The sequence below is a fragment of the Corticium candelabrum genome, chromosome 22 (assembly GCF_963422355.1).
Source record: "Corticium candelabrum chromosome 22, ooCorCand1.1, whole genome shotgun sequence".
NCBI classification, from domain to species: domain Eukaryota; kingdom Metazoa; phylum Porifera; class Homoscleromorpha; order Homosclerophorida; family Plakinidae; genus Corticium; species Corticium candelabrum.
In genome coordinates, this window is record NC_085106.1 from 3,019,527 (window position 1) to 3,042,067 (window position 22,541).

The window sequence follows — 22,541 nt, forward strand, 5'->3', positions numbered from 1 at the left end:
CGAATTTGATTTTGTCACATGAGGTATCTACCCATTGTAGCGCGCGTTAGCCCCAGCCATCCTAGACCACATTATGACAAAGGCGTGTGAATTAGACAACTACGTGTAGTAGTTGTATTCCACAGTAATGTGATGACGCAAAAACGCCATGGGATAGCCCATCCGTCTGGATAGCGAGGCAGCACTACTACGCATGCGTAGTGACGAAGAATCATGGTACGTGGCAATTTGTTCTATGTCTTGCATTGATCACTTTTCTCTTCTTAGATATCGACTGTAAACACAGTGGACACGTCGCATGATGACATGATTGTAAGTCTAGATCTCCGTTTGTAGACGTCATGTGTTGTGTGTAGTCTAGCATTCTCTTCTCTGTCTATCCAGCACGATGCCCAGATGGATCACTATGCGAGACGACTGGCTACGTGCTCGTCAGACCGATCAGTGAAAATATTTGACGTAACCGATGGCAATCAGACTCTAGTTGCAGACTTGAGAGGGTTTGTAAGGCTGTTGATAATTTTGTGTCTGTTGTTGCGTTTTATTTGTTGTTTGTCTGTTCTTTATGATCCCCATTAGAGAGAGCTGCTCCTATTATTGTTATTGAATTTCTTTCACATCAATGATCATGGACATGATGTAGTTCACACACACACACACACACACACACACACACACACACACACACACACACACACACACACACACACACACACACACACACACACACACACATGCACACACACACACACACACACACACACACCAACACAAACAAACAAAAATGAAAACAAACATACCACACACACACACACACACACACACACACACCAACACAAACACAAACAAAAACAAACATACACTAAACTTGAAACAGCAAACCTTATCTGGTATGAAAATAATAAAAGTTATTATTATTATGTGTCGCTATGCCCCTCCATCATGGGCAAGTGGGGCCCCACCTTTACCCCATCTGGGCGCCCACCAACCCGGCAGGTGAGCCCAGCGAGGTACATGTTTCTGTGTAGTCCACACGGCGATCAATGACCAGCCAATTCGATATAGATTGCAGGCATTACTGTGTCGCTATGCCCCTCCATAATGGGCAAGTTATTATTATTATTGTTGTTATTATTAGAAATGAAACTCCAAAGTTTAGATTCATTACTGAATTTGTGTGGTATTGTTTGTCATAACTATACGAGAATTTTGGTTTTATTTTTTGGTGTACAGACATTGACAATTTTATGTTTGAAAATTTGGATCATGTGAGTCTGTGTGGTCGCACACATTTTTAATTTTTAAATTAAAATTATTTATTATATTAAACTTTGGTGTTGTGCTCATAATATTTGACATAATTGATTATGTACAGGCATGAAGGGCCAGTTTGGCAGATTGCATGGTCACATCCCAAGTTTGGTAGCTTACTGGCATCTTGTTCTTACGACAGAAAGGTGGAGTATGTATAGTACTCTTAGTTTTACAGTTTTTTGAGAAATTGTATATACGTGCAGGTGATAATTTGGAAAGAAATGGATGGAACTTGGGGAAAGTTGTATGAGTATGCCAACCATGACTCTTCAGGTTGGATGTTGTGATGCTGGGATTGTTGATTGTAGTAATACTATTGATGTTTGTCACAGTGAACTCTGTGTGTTGGGCTCCTCATGAGTGGGGACTATTTCTTGCATGTGGCTCATCGGACAGTTGTGTTTCAATTATATGGACTTCTGGTGCGATATTATCATTTGTTGGATCTAAGTTGATTAATTTAAAAGTAATCTGTGTATATGTATGTTTGTCTGTTTGCATGGATGTGCATGCTTTGTGTGTATTTCTATTTTTAATATGTATGTATGTATCTGTATATGTATCTATGAATGTATTCAGGGCGCCAAAAGGGCTTAGCTTTAAGTCACATCTGACAAGTAGTTACATCTAATTTGCTGACCACAAAATAGAAAAATGTGGGGACTGTAATACTGATACTGACGTTATTGTTTTGACTTGTTGCTTTGACAGACATCAAGCTTTCTGTCCATACGGTAATTAGACATGACACAAATAGTAGTTTGCCATTAACAGACACTGCAATAGATATCTCTTCTGATACATCTAATAGCTCCTGCTACTACGTAGTAGATCTACTCAAAAACATTTTTGATCTGGATGCTAGCATGGCTAGAGTATAGAGTGAAGGTCGACTGTAGCTGACTTGGTATACAACTTCAAGGCATTGGCAAGTGTGTCTAATTCATCGTGTGAATTGTTTGTTGTAGGTGATGGAATGTGGGAGTCTACAAAAATCATGAATGCTCATTCTGTAAGTTTAATTGACGAAACTATGTACAAATGAGCAGCTGTTTGAACTTGATTTCAGATAGGAGTAAATGCTGTCAGTTGGGCACCAGCCGTTCAGCCAGGCTCCCTCATTGATGTGATGGCAATCCCATTATTGGTGAAGTTAGTAGTCAGAGATTCGTGTTTATTTTGCAGGCTCCAGGTAGCAGACCATCTTCTTCTACAGTGAAGAGATTGGTGACTGGTGGATGTGACAACCTTGTCAAGATTTGGAGGTTCGTTCTCTTTGAATATGCTGATTATTCAGTGTTGTTGTTAATGGTGTGTGTGTGTGTGTGTGTGTGTGTGTGTGTGTGTGTGTGTGTGTGTGTGTGTGTGTGTGTGTGTGTGTTAGGGAGGCTGATGGGCAGTGGTTAGAGGAGGAGAAACTAGAAGGACACACAGACTGGGTTCGTGATGTGGCATGGGCTCCAAGTATTGGGCTACTGCAGTCTGTCATTGCGAGTTGCTCTCAGGTTTGGCAGCAGATATTTTGAGTATTTCTATGTGTGATGTATGTTACTGTCTAGGACTGTCAGGTGATTATATGGAGCAGAGATGAAGTGAAAGGTGGCTCATGGGCACAAAAAGTTAGCAAAACAAAGTTACCATCTATTTTGTAGTTCCTTATATTTGATGCCTTGTTCTTCGTTTCTAATGATTCGATAACAATGAATTAGTCAAATAGTCAGTACTATTGTTACATTTTGCAATGAGGACTCTTGAATTAATTTAATTAAAAATTTTAATAATTTATTAATTATTGAAATTAGAGCAAACTAAACTAATTGAAAATCAACTATGCTAATGAGTATCATCTGCATTAGTCACTGTTACCATCAACTCACTGCAAAATAGTTGTTAGTTGATATTATATGGAGTACAGCCAATCCACCTATTTTTCCTGAATTCTAAAGTGAAGGACACCGTGAGTGCCCGAATTCGAGTATGTTTGGAAGATAAGCAAAAGGTTCTTGATCCTTCATTTTGGCCACTATATGTCAAGGTTAGATCATGGATTAGAGCTCCTCGAGGCTCTAGTAGCAAATCGAACAGTGAGTGATAATGGAGTCTACTCTGAATGTAATAGTTTTAACTGTAGAGGTTTTAGATCTTCTGAAGATCATATTAGAGTGCTTGCAGATATTCTTTGCCTTCAGGAGCACTGGTTACTGAAAGACAGTTTGATCTACTTGGTCATGTAAAAATGCATATGTTTTTCACAGCTGTCTCCCCAATGAGGAGTAATTTAATGGGTCAAGGGAGACCCTATGGTGGTACTGCTATCATGTGGAAGAAGGAGTTACAGACAAATATCCAAGTACAAAAGACTCCATCAACTAGACTGTGTGCTATTAGCATTGATTTGGGAGTAAGGAAAATTCTGGTTGCGTCAGTATATATGCCCTGTGATTTGGGAGATGTAACATCAAGTGATAATTATGAAGAAGAACTTGGATACTTGGATGGTCTTGTCAATAGCGCGGAGTTCAACAACAAAATAATAATTGGGGACTTTAATGGTGACCCTCGCTCATTCAGTAGTAGCAGGTTTGGAAAGAAGATGAGAAAGTTTGCTACAAATAATGATGCCGTCATTGCAGATCTAGATCGCTTTGAAAAGGATCTAAATTTCATGACGTGGGAATCAGGGGATCTCTCACAGTGCAGTTGGTTGGACTATGCCTTAGTGTCAAATAACATCAGATCTCAGGTTAGAGACTTTCATGTAATAGAGGATATAGTTCCTGGTTCTGATCATTGGCCAGTGCGACTATTGATTCAATTGGACGATAGTCAGCATAATGTAAAGACCTCCAATGTCAGACATAACCATTTGGTTTGTAATCGGCAACAGTGTCAAGACCTGGACTTACTTAGATACCAATGGGAATTGGATAGACGTCTATTAGATATAGAAATACCGTGGGATGCAATTCTATGTAATCAACCAGACCGGTGTTGTCACAAAGCACTCTTGGAACCATATTGCGAAAGTATTATCCATGCACTACGTACTGCAGGGCAAAATAGTATTCCAAAGAAGGAATACAGACGAGTTTGGCTCCATGGATGGGATAACGACATTTGACTAAGACAACAGGAAGCCAGTGAAGCATACTGGAAATGGAAGCAAAGTGGAAAATGTTGATCTGGTACACTCTTTGATGAAATGAGAGACAGACAGCTGGAAAATATTCCGAAAGAACTCAAGAGAGTTAAGCAGGTGAGTGAAAAGAGAGAGAGAGAGAGTGAGATCCTCTTGGAAAAACTTTGTTCAGCAAACAAGAACGATTTCTGGAAAAGAATTAAGAAACAAAGTCAACCATCATGCAATGGTGTTCAGATAGGGATGGCAAGAACGGACAGCAACATTAGCAATTATTGGAAAGAGTATTACCAAAAATTAGGAAATATTCAAGATCAAACATTTTGCGATGTATTGAACAACCAGCTTGATAGAATGGTAGAAGAAGAAGATATGAGAAAAAGAATCTTGTGGTGGCACTTTGTTATCAATGCAGAAGAATGTAGGAAGGCTTCTTTACAACTGAAGAACAATAAGGCCTCAGATTTGGATGGTATTCAGGCAGAACATATCAAGAATGGCTCCCTGAATCTCTATAGACATATTGCTGGCTTGTTCACAGGATTGGTCAAGCATGGCTGTATTCCGAGAAATTTTAGAGAAACTGGAATATTCCCCATCCTGAAAGATCAAGCTGGAGATAGAAATAATCCAGACAATTATAGAGGCATAGCGATATTGTCAGTGCTGGGAAAACTAGTAGAGAAAATTATCATGGCAAAATATCAGAGAATTTGGCATACAAACAAGCAACAATTCGGTTTTAAGGCTGGTCATGGCTGTGATATGTCTACATTTGTTGTACAGGAGTCTATCAATTATTTTCTTGAAAATGGAAACAAGATTGTATTTGGATGCTTTCTTGACTTATCAAAAGCGTATGATAGAGTTAATCATGCTCTATTGTTTATGAAGCTGATGGAACGGCGTACCCCTACTTTTATCGTGAAATTCCTGAGGAACTGGTATAAAGAACAAGGCCTATATGTAAAATGGAACTCATCAAAATCAGCGTCTTTCAAAACATCTAATGGAGTTTGTCAAGGCAGTGTACTCTCTCCTGCTCTATTTAATGTCTACGTTGATGACCTTATTACTGGATTGAAACAATCAGGAGTAGGTGTTTGAATTAACGGGAGGTTTAGTGGTGGCATCGCATACGCGGATGATTTATCGCTTCTGTCTACAAGCAGAGAGGGCATGCAGAGGTTATTGGAGATCTGCAAGAGTTTTGCAACAGACCACTGCCTGAAATTTAATATTCAGAAAAGTAAATCAATTAGTTTTAGGAAGAGGCGATCCATTTACTGTAAAGAGACAGCTTTCTCCATCAATGGAGAGAGTCTGCCTGAAGTACATGATGTCATTCATTTAGGTCATAAATTATCGGCTGTTCCGAAAGAAACGACTGGTGCGTTGGAAGAGCGGTGTCGGAAATTCTACTCTTCATTATACTCAATTGTAGGGGCTCTCAAAGGTGTGGGTCGTAATCCTACAGTATGGACAACGATAAATGTACTCTGTATTGTTACCTGTATTGGGCTATGGATGCGAACTGTGGGACTTGGGAATGGGAAGTCCTAAACGTTTACTACATCAAGCGTGGAGAAGAGGGTATCGGAGAGGGCTAGGGATCTCAAACAGAACATCCTTGCGTGAAACTCTTGGAGAACCTATCAGGGAAGCTCCAGATCTATTGCGTGTTAGCCAGGTCTCTTTCTTATGGAGAGCAGTTCATTCTAATAATGAATTAGTGAGCAGGTTCATTCTGAATACTCAAGGCGATCTGTGGCAATCAGTGGACAATGAGACAAGGACAAGAATCATGGTGTTGTCCTACATGGACTTTAAGAGCTGGATTAAACCTTAAGGGCGCGTTTCCACTATTGCCTAAACTGGTTTACCAAGTGGTTTAAGCTAAAGTGGTTTAAGAATTGACCTGTTTCCACCTGCACTAAACCAGTTATACGTTAAACCTAAACCGCTTTTTTAAACCTACTTGAACCGCTTTTTTAAACCTACTTGAAGTAGGTTTAGCAAAGTGGTTTAGGTTTAACTGTCACGTGACAGTAGCACGCTTGTTTAGATGGCTTCTGACAACGCTGTTTTGATGATATTGACTATTTTGTCGGGATATGATTGCCCTAGAAGATGTAAGGGTTGTTAGCTAGGGGAAAGAAATCAGCAGCTACAGAGAGAGAGAGAAAACGGTGTCCTTGGTCATCCTCATGCAAATTCCTACTAGCAGATGCTGAATCAGTAACAACCAACAATTGCCCTGACTTGGTGACAGACCAGCCCAATACTCCAAATTAAGGCGTTCCTAAACGGTTTGTTTAGCACATCCTGGATGTGCTAGTTCCTAGTGGAATTTTCGCTTTCTTGAACTGGTTTAGTTTTAAACGCATTTAAGCTAAACTAGTTTAAGGTGCAGCTAGTGGAAACACGGCCTAATTTATGTTTCTTCTACGTTTATTCTTCTATGACTATCTATTTTTACTTGTTAGTGTATGTATCTTGTCTGGCCTATAGCACTGTACCTGTAGTGGTATGAAACAAAATATATTATTATTACATATATTATTATTATTATTATTATTATTGTTAATGATTATATATAAGTTATCAGTATAAATACTAACACTACACATTTCTTGAAGTATGGGTTCTTGCTTTGTTTTGAACATTTTTATTTAAGTGTTTTAGGAAGATTAGACTTGTTTAATTGTGTTCTGAAGGTGATACATAAATTTGAGGATGTCGTGTGGCATGTCAGCTGGTCTGTAACAGGCAATATCTTAGCCGTGTCTGGAGGGGATAATAAAGTGAGTTTTTATTTATTCAGAGATGGTATTCAATGTATATGCGTATGTGACTGTCAGGTAACACTGTGGAAAGAATCGCTTGAGGGTCAGTGGGTATGCATTAGCAATGTAGACAAAGGCCAAGGGCATCAACAGCCACAAAGTGAACAATAACATGTAGACTTTATCTTCTCTGTAGTGCAAGCAATCAGTTGTCCTGGGATGTCGTTCTGGAATGTGTCCGATGCAATATTATGTGATAGTTTAAATAGTTTTTGTGATCATTCGTACTGTTAGTTCTACATGATTACCGTGTTGGCGTGAAACATGTACTACTTGTAGTTTAGGCTCAAGATTACATTTTGGATCTAGAAACAGGCCGAATAATATACAACAACTATTTACATTGAGCTAGGCTTGAGAGTCCAGCCAGTCATTTCCACCTTACAAGGCCAAAGATTTGGGGAAGTGACCGGCTGGACCTTTAAGCCTAACATTGAACTGCAGTATACCAAATTGCGGTGATCTATTTTAGAGGTGGTCTTGCACTGCATGCTCGCAAATGTGTCCAAGTCTTTCACTGTCTGTTTCTTGCAAATTTATTGTTTACATATGTAATCTAAGGCACAGTATTGTGTATATGTAAGTAATGTGGGAATTCTGTCACATTGAGTATGCTTTCGGGTCATGACAATTTTGTTTGTTATTGGTTTATATGGAATTTGTGCTCAAGCATAATTTATGATAGTAGAAGTAAAGGTTAGATTCTGGTGTACACCTTGACTCTGCACACTAGGTATTAGGTTAGTACATCATTTGCATAGCATGCATCACACTGAACATGGTGTAGTTTTCCATACTTTGCTACAGACAGTAGTCCAGTCTACACTAGTGTAGCAAATTCGCATGAATGTATGGTATACAGACTGGGTTACACTCAAAGCAGGTCCCAACGTTTACTCTTAGCAACTGTCCTTATCTGTGTTTCACATAATCTTTGTGTAACATTCAGGCGCCTATGACCAACGCATGCAATATCTCTTGAATCTTATTGTGGAAATATTTAATGCACAACTCATATTGTGGAGTGTCATTTATGATTAGCATTCAAGCGTTTCTTGTAAAGAGGGTGTAATGGCTAGCTAATTTCTATGTGGAGAAAAGTCACATGTTGTGCCTGGCACGTAGTTGTTCACGACATTTTAAGGTAAGTTGAGTGCATTCCATCTGTTTTCTTTGTATCCTATTTCACACCAACCTGTGACGCGTGCATAGTGGACAGATTGTATGAATAGAGTGTGAATGAATGGAGTGTTATAGGGTTTGAATAGCACCACACAATTGGTCGTGGGAAGCATCACGTCAATTCAAATAGAAACCTCTCCTGAGTTACAACAGAATCGACAAACTGTTGTTTGTGCGTATCAGCTGTAATGGCAATTCTCTGGTGTGATATCTTGTCAGCCTTGTTGATTACTGTGTGCTCCTCTCTTTCCATTAACACCAAAAATGACCAATTTATTATTACCTTGGAAAACAAAGCTTTACTACAGGAACCAGGTCTCAGTAAGGTGCTGGATGTGTTAGCCAATGATACTACGGAAAGCTCTACTAAGAAGTCATGCCTGCTGGATTTTGCATCTTCTCTTCATCAATGCCCATTCAATGCAAGTGTCAAGTTTTTTGAAAATGCTGAGCAAGCTGGGCTGAATCATCGCTATCGAAACAGCATGGCTGTTCGTCCACTTTGCCTCTTTGACTTAGACATACAGGGAAATGCTGAGTTTAATCAGAGCAGAGACAGCATGACTCTAGCTGGGGAATTCTGCATGACAGAACATATGCCAGCAGCTGTTGCTGTGGGAGACTATAACAAGGATGGCTTAGTCGATATGTACTTTACTGTATTTCATGGACAGAGTGTGCTGTACAAGAACAATGGTAACACATTATGAAGGATGTTGATGAGTTTATGATAATCATTAATTGTATTATTCTCTAGGACATGGAAAATATGTAGATGTGACTGCAGAAACAGGAATAGGGCCGAGAGAGTATGCTAGTGGTGCTGTCTGGTTGGATGTAGACATGGATGGAGATCTAGATCTCTATGTGACAAGTATAGGAAACCCACGTCATTATCTTTACATGAACCAGGTTTGTGTCACTAATGATGTGTGCACATGGTGTGGTGTGGTGTGGTGTGGTGTGGTGTGGTGTGGTGTGGTGTGTGTGTGTGTGTGTGTGTGTGTGTGTGTGTGTGTGTGTGTGTGTGTGTGTGTGTGTGTGTGTGTGTGTGTGTGTGTGTACTCGCGTGTGCACACGCGTGTGCATGCATGCACTGACTATATGATAACATAATATCTAGAGACAGAAGATACGGGATGCATACTTTGTTGTTGCAGGGTGGCATAAAATTTGTTGAGGAAGCAGTTGAGCGTGGTGTTTCTTGCGAGCTTCCAAACAGTCGGAAACTAGGAGGCATGTCACCCAGTGTAGGAGATTACGACATGGATGGCTATCCTGATATCTATATCACAGAGTGGATGCTCATACCAGATGACCAGGTTAGTCACAGATATTAAATCTATCTTTTCGCTTTATCATTCTTGTGGTTTTGTGTAGCCTTCAGCTTCAAGGCTATTTCACAACAGAGGCCAAAACAAACCAGGGTACTTGAAATTTTATGTGTAGTTGTTGCTTAATTGTTTGTATGCATGAAAGCTGCTGTTCATTCATGGAAGGTATTTTGAAGACATGACTATTGAGGCAGGAATCGATATATCATCTTTGCAAACCAATGTCCCATTGAAAGGCATCTTCACATTTGCCTCTTCATTTACTGTAATTTTTTTGGCGTATTGAGAATTGTCTTGCACTTGAGTATTCATTGTTGGTTTGTATCAGGACTTTGATTCTGATGGCTGCCCGGACTTAGCTGTGACAGCAGACTATGGAGGGAGTCAGTTGTACTGGAACAATTGTAACGGTACATTTACTCGATGCACAAATCGCTGCGGTCTTCGAACAAAAGTGGTTTGTCACATCGTACAGTTGTTCAATGTTTGATATTAATGACATACAATCTATAGGATGCAATGGGTCATGCAATTGGGGATATAAATGGTGATGGTCATTTGGATTGGTTTTCTACTGGTATACATAGTGGAGACAGATCTACATGTCAGATGACCGGTTGCATGTTTGGGACAACGGGAAATGCTCTGTTCATAAATCTTAACAGCAACATTCCCGGCAAACGAGCATTTTCTAATTTTGCAAAAAAGGTGTGTTACCTTTGTAGACTTTAGTGTACAATTTATTGCTTAAATGTCTGTTGCAGATTGGCGTAGAAAATGGCAATTGGGGTTGGGGAGCAGCAATGCTTGATTTCAACAACGACAAGTACACTGACCTTGTCATGACCAATGGTATTATTGATATCAATCAGTTTAATTTTATTTGTTTATTGTTATTGCATTTGTGTTGGTAATAGGATTTGACATGCCATCAACTGGTATTGATGATAGGTTTATGTATAATCCAATGAAGCTTTGGAAAAATTCAAGACCCGGATTGCTCAGTTCCTTTAACGATGTTTGTATACACACTTTTAATTAATCGACGTACTTGTATTCATAGAGGATCAACTGAGTTTGTACAGGTAGCCAGTGAGTCAGGACTGACTGCACGAGGACAGGGACGTGGTCTTGTTAAAGTTGATTATGATGGTAGTCCACGTGGTTTGATTTGTTGTGATGAAACATTTAGTTGGCTTGACTAATTTCTATAGGTGATGGTGATGAAGACATTGTAGTTGCACAGAACACTGGTCCTCCGTTGTTGTATGAGAATCAGTGTGGTAATAAGAATGACTGGATCAAGGTGCAAGCTAAAGAAAAGTTGGTGCCGTAGACATATCTTATGCACACAGTATCAGAATGATATTATTATTTTTTATTTATATTATTATAATGATTGTTAAATTATATTGATCAACTAATGTGGTGATTGTTTGGCAGTTGACAGTTGATTGATGAGGCAGTCAGTAGCTTAGTCATGCATGTGACTTAATTTGTATTGATTAATGGTCCATTGGATCATTTTAGGTGTCCACAAGCGAAGAAATTGTGTGACAGTCTCCATGCTCGTATTACAGTCACAACTGAAGATGGGTGGAAGCAGGTACTCTCACTGAACGCGACCTCTAATAATTAATTAATTAATGAATTTTTAGACTCAAGAAATTGGGTCATCAACACACTTTATGGGCCAGAGCGAAATCACAGCACACTTTGGTCTTGGTTCAACACGGAATGATAACGTCAATGTTATAGTGCATTGGCCAAGATTTCGGGTAACTGTTTACTATTTGTATGTGAACAAAAACGTGATACTTCGTGCCATAGCACCAGTTGATCGGTAAGGAAACAGATGGTTGATTTTAATGGGTTTATTAATTCTTATTTTGTTGCATCATTTACAGACCATTACAGACTCCAAAATTCATTAAGAAAAATATGACATCAAGAATGCTGTCATATTGTCCAGATCTTCATATAACTGATGCTTTTATGGTTCTCTGTTTGCAAACACATTGATTTAATAATGATTTGATGTGATTTGATGTATAGAGAGGAAACAGTGTTGGTTCTCTTTCTGTTATTGACAATGGCAAGAAAGTTTTGTGGCATAGTGCAGAATCCCTAGAAAAGCATGGAGTCTATACTTTGATTGAGCCACTGATTTTGAAATTTTCATATTCTGTGAAGAGTCGTAGTAGCAATGGAAAATGGAAACAGTCACGAGAGCAGGGTGTACTTATTATTACTGACGTCAACAATGCACTCACATCTTCAGATGTTGAGAATTTTGAAGCTTGTGATGAGACTAGGCATGAAAAGATGGTTCAGTGGAATTTAACAGAAATCTGTCAAAACAGGTGGAGTTAAATTGTTGTTGTTGTTGTTGTTGTTGTTGTTGTTGTATTTATTGTACATTATGTCCAAATTATGTCATTAGACGTTGTCATCATCAGCTGATGACGTAATGTACATTTGTTGTTGCAGTTGTAGTAGTAGTAGTAGTAGTAGTAGTAGTTGTTGTTGTTGTTGTGTTTGTATTATGGTAATGTACATTATGTCTAAATCATGTCATCAGCTGATGATGATGATGACGTCTGACAACATAATTTGGACATCATGTATATTAAATACAACAACAACAACAATAACAACAGCAACAACATTATGTCTAAATTATGTACAGACAGATACATTGATATGAATGATTGTGTTGGTTGTGTTCAGTACTGTGAGGAGGTTTGATGGTTACTGCAATCATCTTGATAGTGACAAGTTGGCATGGGGTGGTGCTAATCGTCCAGTGCGCCGTGATGTATCACCCGCATACTTAGACGGCATTAATGTTCCTCCTGATCAATGTGGCTACAGAAATGAAGATTCTATTATTAAAGTAGTTGACAAGTGCCAGTATGAGCGTGAATATGGTGGAAGAGGTTCACAGAGACCGTCACCTCGTCTCATCAGCAATGAACTGTTTCATCAGGTAGCTTTTCCTGTCGTCGTCTGCATGCCAACTGACTTGCACATTTTCTCTTTCTGCATACATGCATTGTGAATGTATTTTGATTATTCAGTTTGTATAATTGTATGTGTTTGTTTGTCGGCAGGTTTCTAGTGTGCCTAGTCGTTGTGGGGTCAACGACATGTTAACACAATGGGGCCAATTCATTACTCATGACATTGATCACACGAGCAAGCTGCCTGACTTTTTACTTTTCAAGAGTAGCTATGCGTTGCTTCCAATATCAGTGCCAAAAGTACAGGAATTACAAATATGGATGTGTGATATGACATATAATGTATAAGTTAATACACGGTAGGGAGAAAATATCCAGTTTATTTGACTGACGTCATGAGCGCTTCTTGAGAATGATTAGCTGAGGCAAAGCAGTGGCTAATTATTGAGGAAAAAGCTCCTTACAATCGAAGTCCAATAAACTTGACTTTGTCTGCCTACTGTGCATTAACTTATTTGTTGCATGTTTGCTAGCCCATCTCTGAGCTGTTGCATGTTGGCAAGACCTTTTCTAGTGATTTGGTTGGTGAAGTTTTATGTCTGGTGGTATGTCTGTCTTGACATGGGCAAGTGTTTATAACATGTCACATGGTTTGATGTCTGATGGCATAATGACTGTCAATCATGTGGCAGAAGGAGCTTTATAGCAGCCTAATCACAAGTCGTATATTGACTAGTCAATATACAACAATAATGGGATTGCTATGTTAGGGGGGTCAGTATGAACAAAAACATCCTAGCAATGGGCAAATACACATGCAAACATGCAACAAATTGTAATTATTATGAATACAATTGAAGGGCGACATTCAGTTCGATTTGGATGACAAAGGAGATCAATACTTGCCATTTCAACGGTCTACGTTTGACAGGTCGTTGGTGTATACAACGTTTTTGATTGCTTTAGTGTCACGACTTGCAACTTTAGGTGCTCTGGTCAGACGTCTGGGTCGGCTCGACAGCAGTTGAATAGTATCAGTTCAGTCATTGATGGTTCAGTTGTGTATGGATCTTCAAGACATACTGTTGCTTTGCTTCGAACCTACAAGAATGGGACGTTGAAGACAGGAAATGGAGATAATCTTCCTGTATGCATCATTGTTCATTTTGTGTTTAATAGATAATATTTGGTGAACATGCATCAACAGATAGACAGATTGCTGGTATACTGTACTACATGATAAGCTACAATAAGACAGAAATATAAGCGAAACAGATTAACAGACACTATACAAACATATGGACAAACAAATTGCATACTGACAATGTGTTTAGTTAATGTATTGTAACATTTGTTTTGTGGCAGTACAACACATTTGGCGTTTCTAATGACAACAACATTGGACGAGATCCACAAAAACTACTTGCAGCAGGTGATGTTCGAGCTAACGTTCAGCCAGGCATCATAGCTTTGCATACCATATTCTTGCGAGAGCACAATCGCTGGTGTGAAGAGTACTTAACGAATTACTCAATGGTAAACAAGTGTTTTCGTTTACCTGACAAAACATTTAAAATAAAGATATTGATTGGATATCCATAGGCATCAGATGAAGAAATTTTTCAGTATGCTAGAAGGATGGTGACTGCAGAGCTTCAAGCCATCACTTTTAGAGAGTTTTTGCCTGTAGTTTTGGGCTACAGTCTTAAACCATACTCAGGTTATGACGAAGACACTAATCCAGATGTTGGTCACGTCTTCTCAGTTGCTGCTTTTCGGTAGTTTAGTCGTGTTTGCGTGTGTTTATTGTTAATGGGCAGATGTTGTTGTGTAGATTTGGTCACAGTCAAGTAAACACGCATTTGTGGAGACTTAACGCTGATGGCTCTGTCAGTTGCTATGGCCACTTGCCATTGCGAGATGCTTACTTCAAGCCAGAACGAGTGTTGAGAGAAGGTGGCATCGATCCGTTTCTTAGAGGCTTTGTGGCCCAAACAGCTCAAGAAGTTGACCTTTTAGTGAGCAAGAAATTTTGTATATATTATTAGTTGTTATTAACAGTAATCGAGGTTTGCTCACTTATTAGATGGTAGATGATATGAGAAACTTTTTGTTTCCTGTGGGAGCTTCTAATGGTGGAGATTTGGCTGCTCTGGATATACAACGTGGTCGTGATCATGGCCTTCCTGACTACAATACTGTACGACAACAACTTGGACTTAAACGTATAAACAACACTGTAAATTTGTATTTTATTTGCAAAATACTGTTTTGGACTTTAGCTATGGAGTCATTCGAGGAGATTACAGAAAATCCTCATGTTGCATGCAAGTTGAGGGAGTTGTATGGATCTGTGAATAATATTGATTTGATGGTGGGAGGTTTAGCTGAGCGTCACATTCGAAGAGGTGAAGTTGGAGAGACGTTTGCACGGTACTGATGCTGATGCTTGTTCATAGCACACAGTCAGATCAATGTAGTGATATTAATTTGCATTTATAGCATTATTGAAGTGACATTTCTTCGTATACGTCGGGGTGATCGGTTCTGGTATGAAAACATCATGACTCCTGCAGTATGAATAACTTGTTTTGCTAATCATCCCTAATTAGTTGTCATTGTAATTTATGTTGTTATAGGACGTAGAACTGATCAACAGTATGTCATTTTCTGAGATTATCCGAAAAAATTCTGGGTTTCTTGATGCCCCCGAGGACATCTTCTTTCACTGGCCAAGAAATGGAGGGACTTATTTGCACTGTAGTGTGTGCCACAGTGATGGTTAAATAGTGTGATTATTGACAGAAGGTCAAATTGTATTATGCAAGTGTAGGAACGTTTGCGGTTGGAATCAAAGGGAGCTGTAGTTTCATACTTGCTACATGTTAGATACACGTATGAGACATGCATTCTATGCTACAACAATGTCATTATTAATTAAAGTGACTTTGTGTTACTTAACTCGGGATGGAGCCTGAGCTGTCTCTGGTTACAGTAGTAGGTCTTGTTCTATAAGCATACCATATATCGCATGTAACATACAGGTTTCCAACTGTCTAATATGTAGCTGTGTATACAGTCTACAAACTACAGTTCCTTATTTTCATTTTCCAATAATTATAAGAATTACATTAGTGGAGTGGCTGACTGTTACATTTACATCCACATTTCCTTATCAGCTTGCATACCACACTACTGCCAATTTTTAATAATTATGAAATTGGATTGTTAATTTGAATAATTAATAAATGAACAAGTTTTTGTGTCACGTGGTGTTTCTAACATACGGGAGCCGCTCCATGATATGTATCCGGGATATTTACAGGTTGTTGCTTATTAGTGTGTTGAGAAATTGAAGGTTCGCTACTGAAATGGATGAAGAATACGACGTCATCGTGCTTGGAACTGGACTAAAGGTAAACTCAATCAATCTTCGCAACGTCAGAACCATCTAAGTCGGGGGGATCTCATTTCCTCATCGGGGCGTGTCTCTCGACGGTTGCAGTCCGCCATGCTGTTGTACTTGCAAATGTCTAGTTGAATAATGTGTAGTTGAATAGTTGTGAGGTTATTTTTTTAAAGGAGTGCATTCTCAGCGGTCTGCTGTCTGTCTCTAAACGGAAGGTCCTCCACATGGACAAGAACAAATATTACGGCGGTGAGAGCGCCTCCATTACGCCACTAGATCTTTTGTATGAGAAATACGGCAAAGGCAAACCGCCAGAGAGCTTTGGTCGCGGCAGAGACTGGAACGTTGACCTTGTCCCAAAGCTTCTCATGGCCAATGGTATTGATATTAATGATGTAGGATGTTGTGAGGATGAAAATTGTGTTGTAGGGGAGTTGGTCAAGATGTTGATTCATAGTGGAGTGACTCGCTATCTGGAGTTCAAATCTGTGGAGGGCAGTTATGTGTACAAGGGAGGGAAGGTGTACAAGGTGCCGGCTGATGAGAAGGAGGCACTGACGTCCAGTGTGTTGGGAATTGGCAGGGAGAACGATTGGGTTGAGTGACGGTTGGTGTGCGTTTGTAGGTTTGATGGGACTATTTGAGAAGAGACGATTCAGGAAGTTTCTGATTTTTGTCAACGACTTCAATCTTGATGATCCTAAAACGTTTCAAGGTGAGTGAACTGAGTTGAAGAATGAAAACTGTTGAATGGGTGGAAATCGGCATGAAGACATAGACACAGGATGATAGACAGACAGACAGACAGACAGACAGACAAATTGACAAACAGACAGACACACACACAGACTGACAGACAGACTTCATTCCTTGTTCTTCTCATCTTCATTTTTCTTTTCTTTTTCTATTCGTTTCCCCTTTTTTTCTCTTTCTTTTTTACCCTTTTATAGTTTTGTAACTCTTTCTTTTTTAAAATGAGAAACAGGTGGGTGCAGGCAGGCAGGCAGGTGGATGAAACCTGTAATGTGACTCAGTCACTGTCCTGATGGGTAATTGGGGTGAATCAGGACGCACATGGACAGACATGATCGTAAGTAGTTACTGAAACGTGAAACACTAGGTATAGTAACACCTCGTGGTATGTATGTACGTACGACTGACCTGCTAGGCAGCGGTATGACACGTGACCAATAAATGTCCCATATGAATATGGTAGACGTGAATCAAGCTGCATAGCTATGGAACGCGGAGGGTTTGTGTTGTAGTGATTCAACAGTTCTCATTGTTTGTAATTTTTGTTGCCTTGTTTGGTAGGTATTGATCCGGATCGTACCACAATGAAGGAGGTGTATGACAAGTTTGGGCTGGATGGCAACACTGCTGATTTCACCGGGCATGCTTTTGCATTGCAATTTGACGACAGGTACCTAGTCAATTGTGTGGCTTTGAGAAATTGACCAACTGCAGCTACTGTATCTAATCTTAGCTACATGAGTAAACCATGTAAAGATACTCTGATGCGTATCAAGCTCTACTGGTGTGTATTTGTATTTGTTTGTTTGTGATGCTGGTGTGTATGTGGTTTGGCTTTGATAGCGAATCACTGACACGTTATGGGAAGAGTCCGTATTTGTACCCTTTGTATGGTCTCGGTGAATTGCCGCAGGGATTTGCAAGACTGAGTGCTATTTATGGAGGAACCTACATGCTGGACAAGCCAATAGAGCAGTTGAGCTACGATGAAAATGGTATTGTTTGCGGAGTTACATCAGAAGGAGAGGTAGATGAAATGATAGTGTAGTAGTATGTTTTTGTTTCTGTCTGTCTGGCTGGCTGGCTGTCTGTCTGTCTGTATATTTTCTAACATATCAAACTATCATACATTGCTGCTAAATCACAAAATTTACGAGTCCACAACTACTAAGTAATCTAAAAACCATACGATCTAAAGCTAAGATAAAACACAACCATTAAAGAAATCTAACTTAACTTAAACTAAAAACTAAAGTCCTGTAGTCAATGACGGAAAAACTGGTTGCTGAATGGTTCAGAACTCACATCTTTAGCCTCGAGCAATGATAGTTTTCTTATATTAACCTTTCAAGTTTGCATTACCTTTCTGCAGTTGTATCGAAAGTCTCTTCCTCCAAAAATCCATGAACTCGCCAATGTTAGGTCTGCCAACTTCATCTACTGATCGTTTGCCAAGATGGTGAAGAAAATTTCTAGCTTCATCTCACTAAAATGCTCCATCTGTCTGTCTGTCAAAGAACATTTATTGAAAACATCAACGCTAATACAGAAAAGGCTACATATAACATTAAGAGTTCAAGATAAACGACCTTAGTGGTTGTCTGTCTGTCTGTCTGTCATATATGTCTGTTTGTCTGTCTCTGTCTGTCTGTCGTATATGTCTGTTTGTCTGTCTGTCGGTCATATGTCTGTTTGTTTGTCTGTCTGTGTGTCTGTCTGTCTGTCTGGCTGTCTGTCTGTCATGTCTGTCTTTCTTTATTTTCAACATCAATACTACCATACAGTGAATATCAGTAAAGGCACCAGAGCTAAATGGTGAGTCTACATGTATCTGTCTGTCTGTCTGTCTGTCTGTCTGTCTGTCTGTCTTCAACATTTTGTCCATTGACTGTTATTATTTTGGATAAAGTTAGCGCTTGTTATCGGTAGAGTAAGCGTTCAAATATACAATCTGTCTGTGAGTCTGTCTGTCTGTCTGTCTGTCTGTCTCCTCTTTCTCTGTTTGTGTGTGGATGCATGGGTGGGTGGACACAACCAAATGCTTATGATAATAATAATTATTATTATTATAGACTGCTCGAACTAAGTGTGTGATTGCTGATCCAACATACTTTTCTGACAAAGTGAAGAAAGTCGGGCAAGTCGTACGTTGCATTTGTGTCATGTCTCATCCAATCCCAAACACCAAAGATTCAGTTTCGTGCCAACTCATCATTCCACAGAATCAAGTTGGCCGAAAGCATGGTACAGTAAGCTTGGCCAGTCACACCTATTTGGGATATTACATTTCTTGTGTTAGACATCTATGTGTGTATGGTGTCATCTGCTCACAATGTCTGTCCGAAAGGTAAGTACATTGCCATGGTCAGCACTACAGTTGAGACAGCCAATCCTGAAGCCGAACTGAAACCGGGCATCGACATGCTTGGCCCTATAGAAGAAAAGTAAGCCAACTTGTTAATGTTTGAATGAATCAAGATTGCATAGTTTTGTTTGATAAGGTTTGTTACCGTGTCCGATCTGTTTGAACCACTTGACGATGGTTCTAAGAGCAAGGTATGTTGTGTGTATTGTTTTATGCTAGCTATGTATTTATGATAATTATTTGATATTAATTTTAAAATCTTGATTGGTTGTTTTTTACACCAGAGGCAGCTACATAGCCTAACATAAGAGTGATTATAATTTTAGTCTTTTAGTTGTGAGCCTTAAGAAACAGGACTTTGTAAAAGTCACGTGACTTGCGGACTCATAAGGCTTGGTCTGCATGGCTATGTGTATATCTGTAAATGTGGATGTGTGTGTGTAACTATGTCACATAGGGATATGCCATGCCTTAACCCCCCTCCCCCCGTGCAGTCCAGTCAAGAAGCAATGGTTGCGTTTGGTTTTATGTGGCAACCAGACAATGGACCAGTCACCAATTATTACCATCATCGTTCATAAGAGTTTTTTTTACCAAAATAGTCTAATTCACGTTTGCAATTATCTGGTCTTGTCGGAAATAAATTACAGGATTTACCTGTCTGCAACTGTTAATGCAAAATCAATTGCTTTCCTGGCTTACTTCGCTTAGGCCCCTATTTGTTGCATGTCTGCTTCTCATTACCCAAGCTCTCTCAAACTGATGCAGGCACTCGGGCCATCACCATTATCCATTGTGTATGTACATGTGACACCGAAAGTCGGCAGGCACAGCATCAGTACAGTAGCACTTAACTAGACTTAGAGGTCTAATTTGGGGATCCACATCGATAGTTCTCCACAGCAACAAATCTTTCTTGTTGATTTACAATATGCCATGTAGTTGAGGAGAGCAGACATCCCACAAAAAGCATCGGACATGGAAGAAGTCAAGATGTAATTGCGTAATAGTGAAAGCATTGTGGCTTGTTGTTTGGATGTGGGTGAGTGATGAGAAACTGACATGCAACAAATAGGGGTTTTATACGAGAACCAAACATTGCATAACCAGGAGCAACATGAATGTTTGTATCTGATGACGCTCCCTATTTTGATGATTACAGACTGTTTAGCAGTGTTACTGACTTTGTGGTCATGTGAAACTACAGTCGCTTTGTATGATTTTACAAGAAGCAAAATGGCGTCTAAATTTGTAATACTTCATGACAATTCTATCATTTTCAGAAGGCTAATAGCTGTGCAGGTGAGACTGTAAATACAGCTTTGATTACTACATAGTATTTATGACATGCATATTGTTGTTATTCTTGCTGTATCAGTCACACTCGTGTTTTGTGGTGATAGGTCTTTGTGACAAAGTCTTATGATGCTAGTACACATTTCCAGTCAGCCTGTGACGACATCGTGGACATGTACAAGCGAATCACGGGCGAGGAGTTTGATTTCTCGAAGGTGCAAGAAGACTTGGAGAGTGTAGAAAACCAGTGAATGTGACCAGTGGAGTTGTTCTTGTCAAATTTGTTTTCGCTTGCTGTTTGTGACACGTAGTGCATGGAAAGTCGTTTGTACTTGTTATAAAATAGATTGAATTTGTATTGGTGATCACGTGATTATCGCGGAACCTGTTGTCTCGTTGTCGTGGTAACAGCAAGATGCCGGTCGAACGTATTCCCATCACGCATAGCTTCGGAATTATTTCTAGTGCTTATCAGGAGGCAATGTTTATGACTAAATCCCTTCAAGAACAAACTTTGGAAGAATCAAAGAGGAGCACTACTCCACGGTAGGTCACGTGAACAGAAGTTTTAGATAAACGAATTGGATGTCGATTTTCTAGGTCTTTCGTTACTGCAGAACAATTTGTTGAAGAGGTCTGTGCTATTCTTTGTGTTATCAACGCGATTTTCAGTCGTTTGTGATTAATTTCTAGTTTCTCGGGGATAGTGGAGAGCATTGTGAGAGTGAGATGCTTGAAAAAGCACGAGTCTTGTTTTGCCGTACTGCTGTGAGTATGCTGATTATGCTGAACTGTCTTACTGCTGCTTATGAGAGCAGACTTTTGCATCAATTTAAGATTTAATAATTAATTATTATGGCGCACGCGCAGTTGATTAATTTCTTGGCATTTTATGTATGGCGATCATGAGGAGGAATCTGGTGATCACAATGTTAAGTAATAAATTAAATTGTTAGTAGAGCACACAAACAGTATCGTGCTCGTGTGTGTGTGTGTGTGTGTGTGTGTGTGTGTGTGTGTGTGTGTGTGTGTGTGTGTGTGTGTGTGTGTGTGTGTGTGTGTGTGTAGTCGTGTATTCTTAGTTTACGTTGTTGTAGAGGAGGGCAGGTATCAGTCTGAGTGGCTGTCAGAATGGAAGCTTGGAAATATCTCGGGCATGGCGGGACCTTATTCTCTTGTCACAATGTCATGGTGAAATTCAGACTGGTGAGCTTCTTTGGGTCTTATTGGTTGATCTAAAATTTTGTATTCTTCTTTGTGTGTAGAGGCTCTTCAGTTGCTTCTAGTTTGTCTCGATCGGTCACCATTAGATGTTGATTTAATTCTCAGGTTTTTCATTTTGGTTACTGATTTTGTTGTTCTGTGTTTTTTTGGTATGGCATTTGAAAATGGACAGACAGTGAGACAGGCACTGAGACAGACAGACAGACAGACAGTCAGACAGACGGATGGATGAAGGGATGGACATACATACATACATACGTACGCTGCCCCAATAGTCACTCCATCATGTCACCAGGTACGTCCCTCTCGCTGTACTTCACACTTCACACTTGCTGGACAGAACTGACACTCTGGAGAGAGAGGCAATTGTATGTTAGTTCCTTGCCCAAGGAAATTTATGTATGTGGCCCTCTCGCACTCAAACTCTGACCCAAAGGTCCCGGATGTTGCCAATCTCCAACTGCACACTCTAACCAATTGAGCCACATACATACATACATACATACATACATACATACATACATACATACATACATACATTTTTTGTACATACGTACATACAAGAGTCCCTAAGGCCCAGGTTCGATACTGCAATGACTAAACTTGCTATCCTCTAAACTTTCAACAGTCACTCTATCATGTCACTAGGTACGTCATACTTGCTGTACTTCATACTTCATACTTCATACTTGCTGGACAGAACTGACACTCTGGAG

The 22,541-nt window shown here is 39.6% G+C and overlaps 5 protein-coding genes across 7 annotated transcripts in view; all 5 read left to right on the forward strand.

Annotated features, from left to right (window-relative positions):
- Window positions 1-84: 84 nt before the first annotated feature.
- On the forward strand, window positions 85-7,652 carry LOC134197784 (protein SEC13 homolog). Its single transcript, XM_062667134.1, has 13 exons — window positions 85-216; window positions 268-312; window positions 385-500; window positions 1,376-1,457; window positions 1,518-1,587; window positions 1,647-1,736; window positions 2,283-2,326; window positions 2,384-2,440; window positions 2,500-2,579; window positions 2,699-2,819; window positions 2,874-2,933; window positions 7,171-7,257; window positions 7,315-7,652. Exons 1-13 carry the CDS (start codon window positions 214-216, stop codon window positions 7,408-7,410), a joined length of 951 nt encoding a protein of 316 aa, XP_062523118.1. The 5' UTR covers window positions 85-213; the 3' UTR covers window positions 7,411-7,652.
- On the forward strand, window positions 3,472-4,594 carry LOC134197785 (uncharacterized). The gene has a single exon (XM_062667135.1). The coding sequence runs from the start codon at window positions 3,551-3,553 to the stop codon at window positions 4,433-4,435; it is 885 nt and encodes a 294-aa protein (XP_062523119.1). The 5' UTR covers window positions 3,472-3,550; the 3' UTR covers window positions 4,436-4,594.
- Window positions 7,653-8,614: 962 nt separating the features above from the next.
- LOC134197139 (uncharacterized) lies at window positions 8,615-15,733 on the forward strand. The gene is made up of 26 exons (XM_062666405.1): window positions 8,615-9,177; window positions 9,239-9,393; window positions 9,642-9,803; window positions 9,862-9,908; window positions 9,981-10,080; window positions 10,144-10,272; window positions 10,329-10,523; window positions 10,580-10,667; window positions 10,733-10,833; window positions 10,901-10,967; window positions 11,030-11,138; window positions 11,346-11,421; window positions 11,474-11,658; window positions 11,723-11,813; window positions 11,871-12,178; window positions 12,546-12,804; window positions 12,929-13,078; window positions 13,639-13,709; window positions 13,766-13,925; window positions 14,144-14,314; window positions 14,381-14,556; window positions 14,613-14,796; window positions 14,865-15,003; window positions 15,061-15,211; window positions 15,281-15,353; window positions 15,418-15,733. The coding sequence occupies exons 1-26, from the start codon at window positions 8,670-8,672 to the stop codon at window positions 15,562-15,564; spliced, it is 4,002 nt and encodes a 1,333-aa protein (XP_062522389.1). The 5' UTR covers window positions 8,615-8,669; the 3' UTR covers window positions 15,565-15,733.
- A 335-nt stretch (window positions 15,734-16,068) lies between these two features.
- Window positions 16,069-20,966, forward strand: LOC134197237 (rab GDP dissociation inhibitor beta-like). The gene is made up of 11 exons (XM_062666522.1): window positions 16,069-16,194; window positions 16,361-16,565; window positions 16,617-16,751; window positions 16,813-16,902; window positions 17,502-17,610; window positions 17,674-17,724; window positions 17,784-17,967; window positions 19,013-19,184; window positions 19,240-19,384; window positions 19,442-19,496; window positions 20,709-20,966. The coding sequence occupies exons 1-11, from the start codon at window positions 16,150-16,152 to the stop codon at window positions 20,850-20,852; spliced, it is 1,335 nt and encodes a 444-aa protein (XP_062522506.1). The 5' UTR covers window positions 16,069-16,149; the 3' UTR covers window positions 20,853-20,966.
- Window positions 20,967-21,011: 45 nt separating this feature from the next.
- The window catches only part of LOC134197011 (uncharacterized), a 9,889-nt gene continuing 8,359 nt past the window's right edge, over window positions 21,012-22,541 (forward strand). For all 3 annotated transcript variants that reach the window (XM_062666244.1, XM_062666245.1, XM_062666246.1), the window contains exons 1-5: window positions 21,012-21,147; window positions 21,202-21,235; window positions 21,295-21,369; window positions 21,699-21,807; window positions 21,867-21,930. In XM_062666244.1, the coding sequence (XP_062522228.1) occupies window positions 21,017-21,147; window positions 21,202-21,235; window positions 21,295-21,369; window positions 21,699-21,807; window positions 21,867-21,930 (413 nt within the window). In that variant the 5' untranslated portion in view covers window positions 21,012-21,016. The remainder of the gene's footprint in view (window positions 21,148-21,201; window positions 21,236-21,294; window positions 21,370-21,698; window positions 21,808-21,866; window positions 21,931-22,541) is intronic.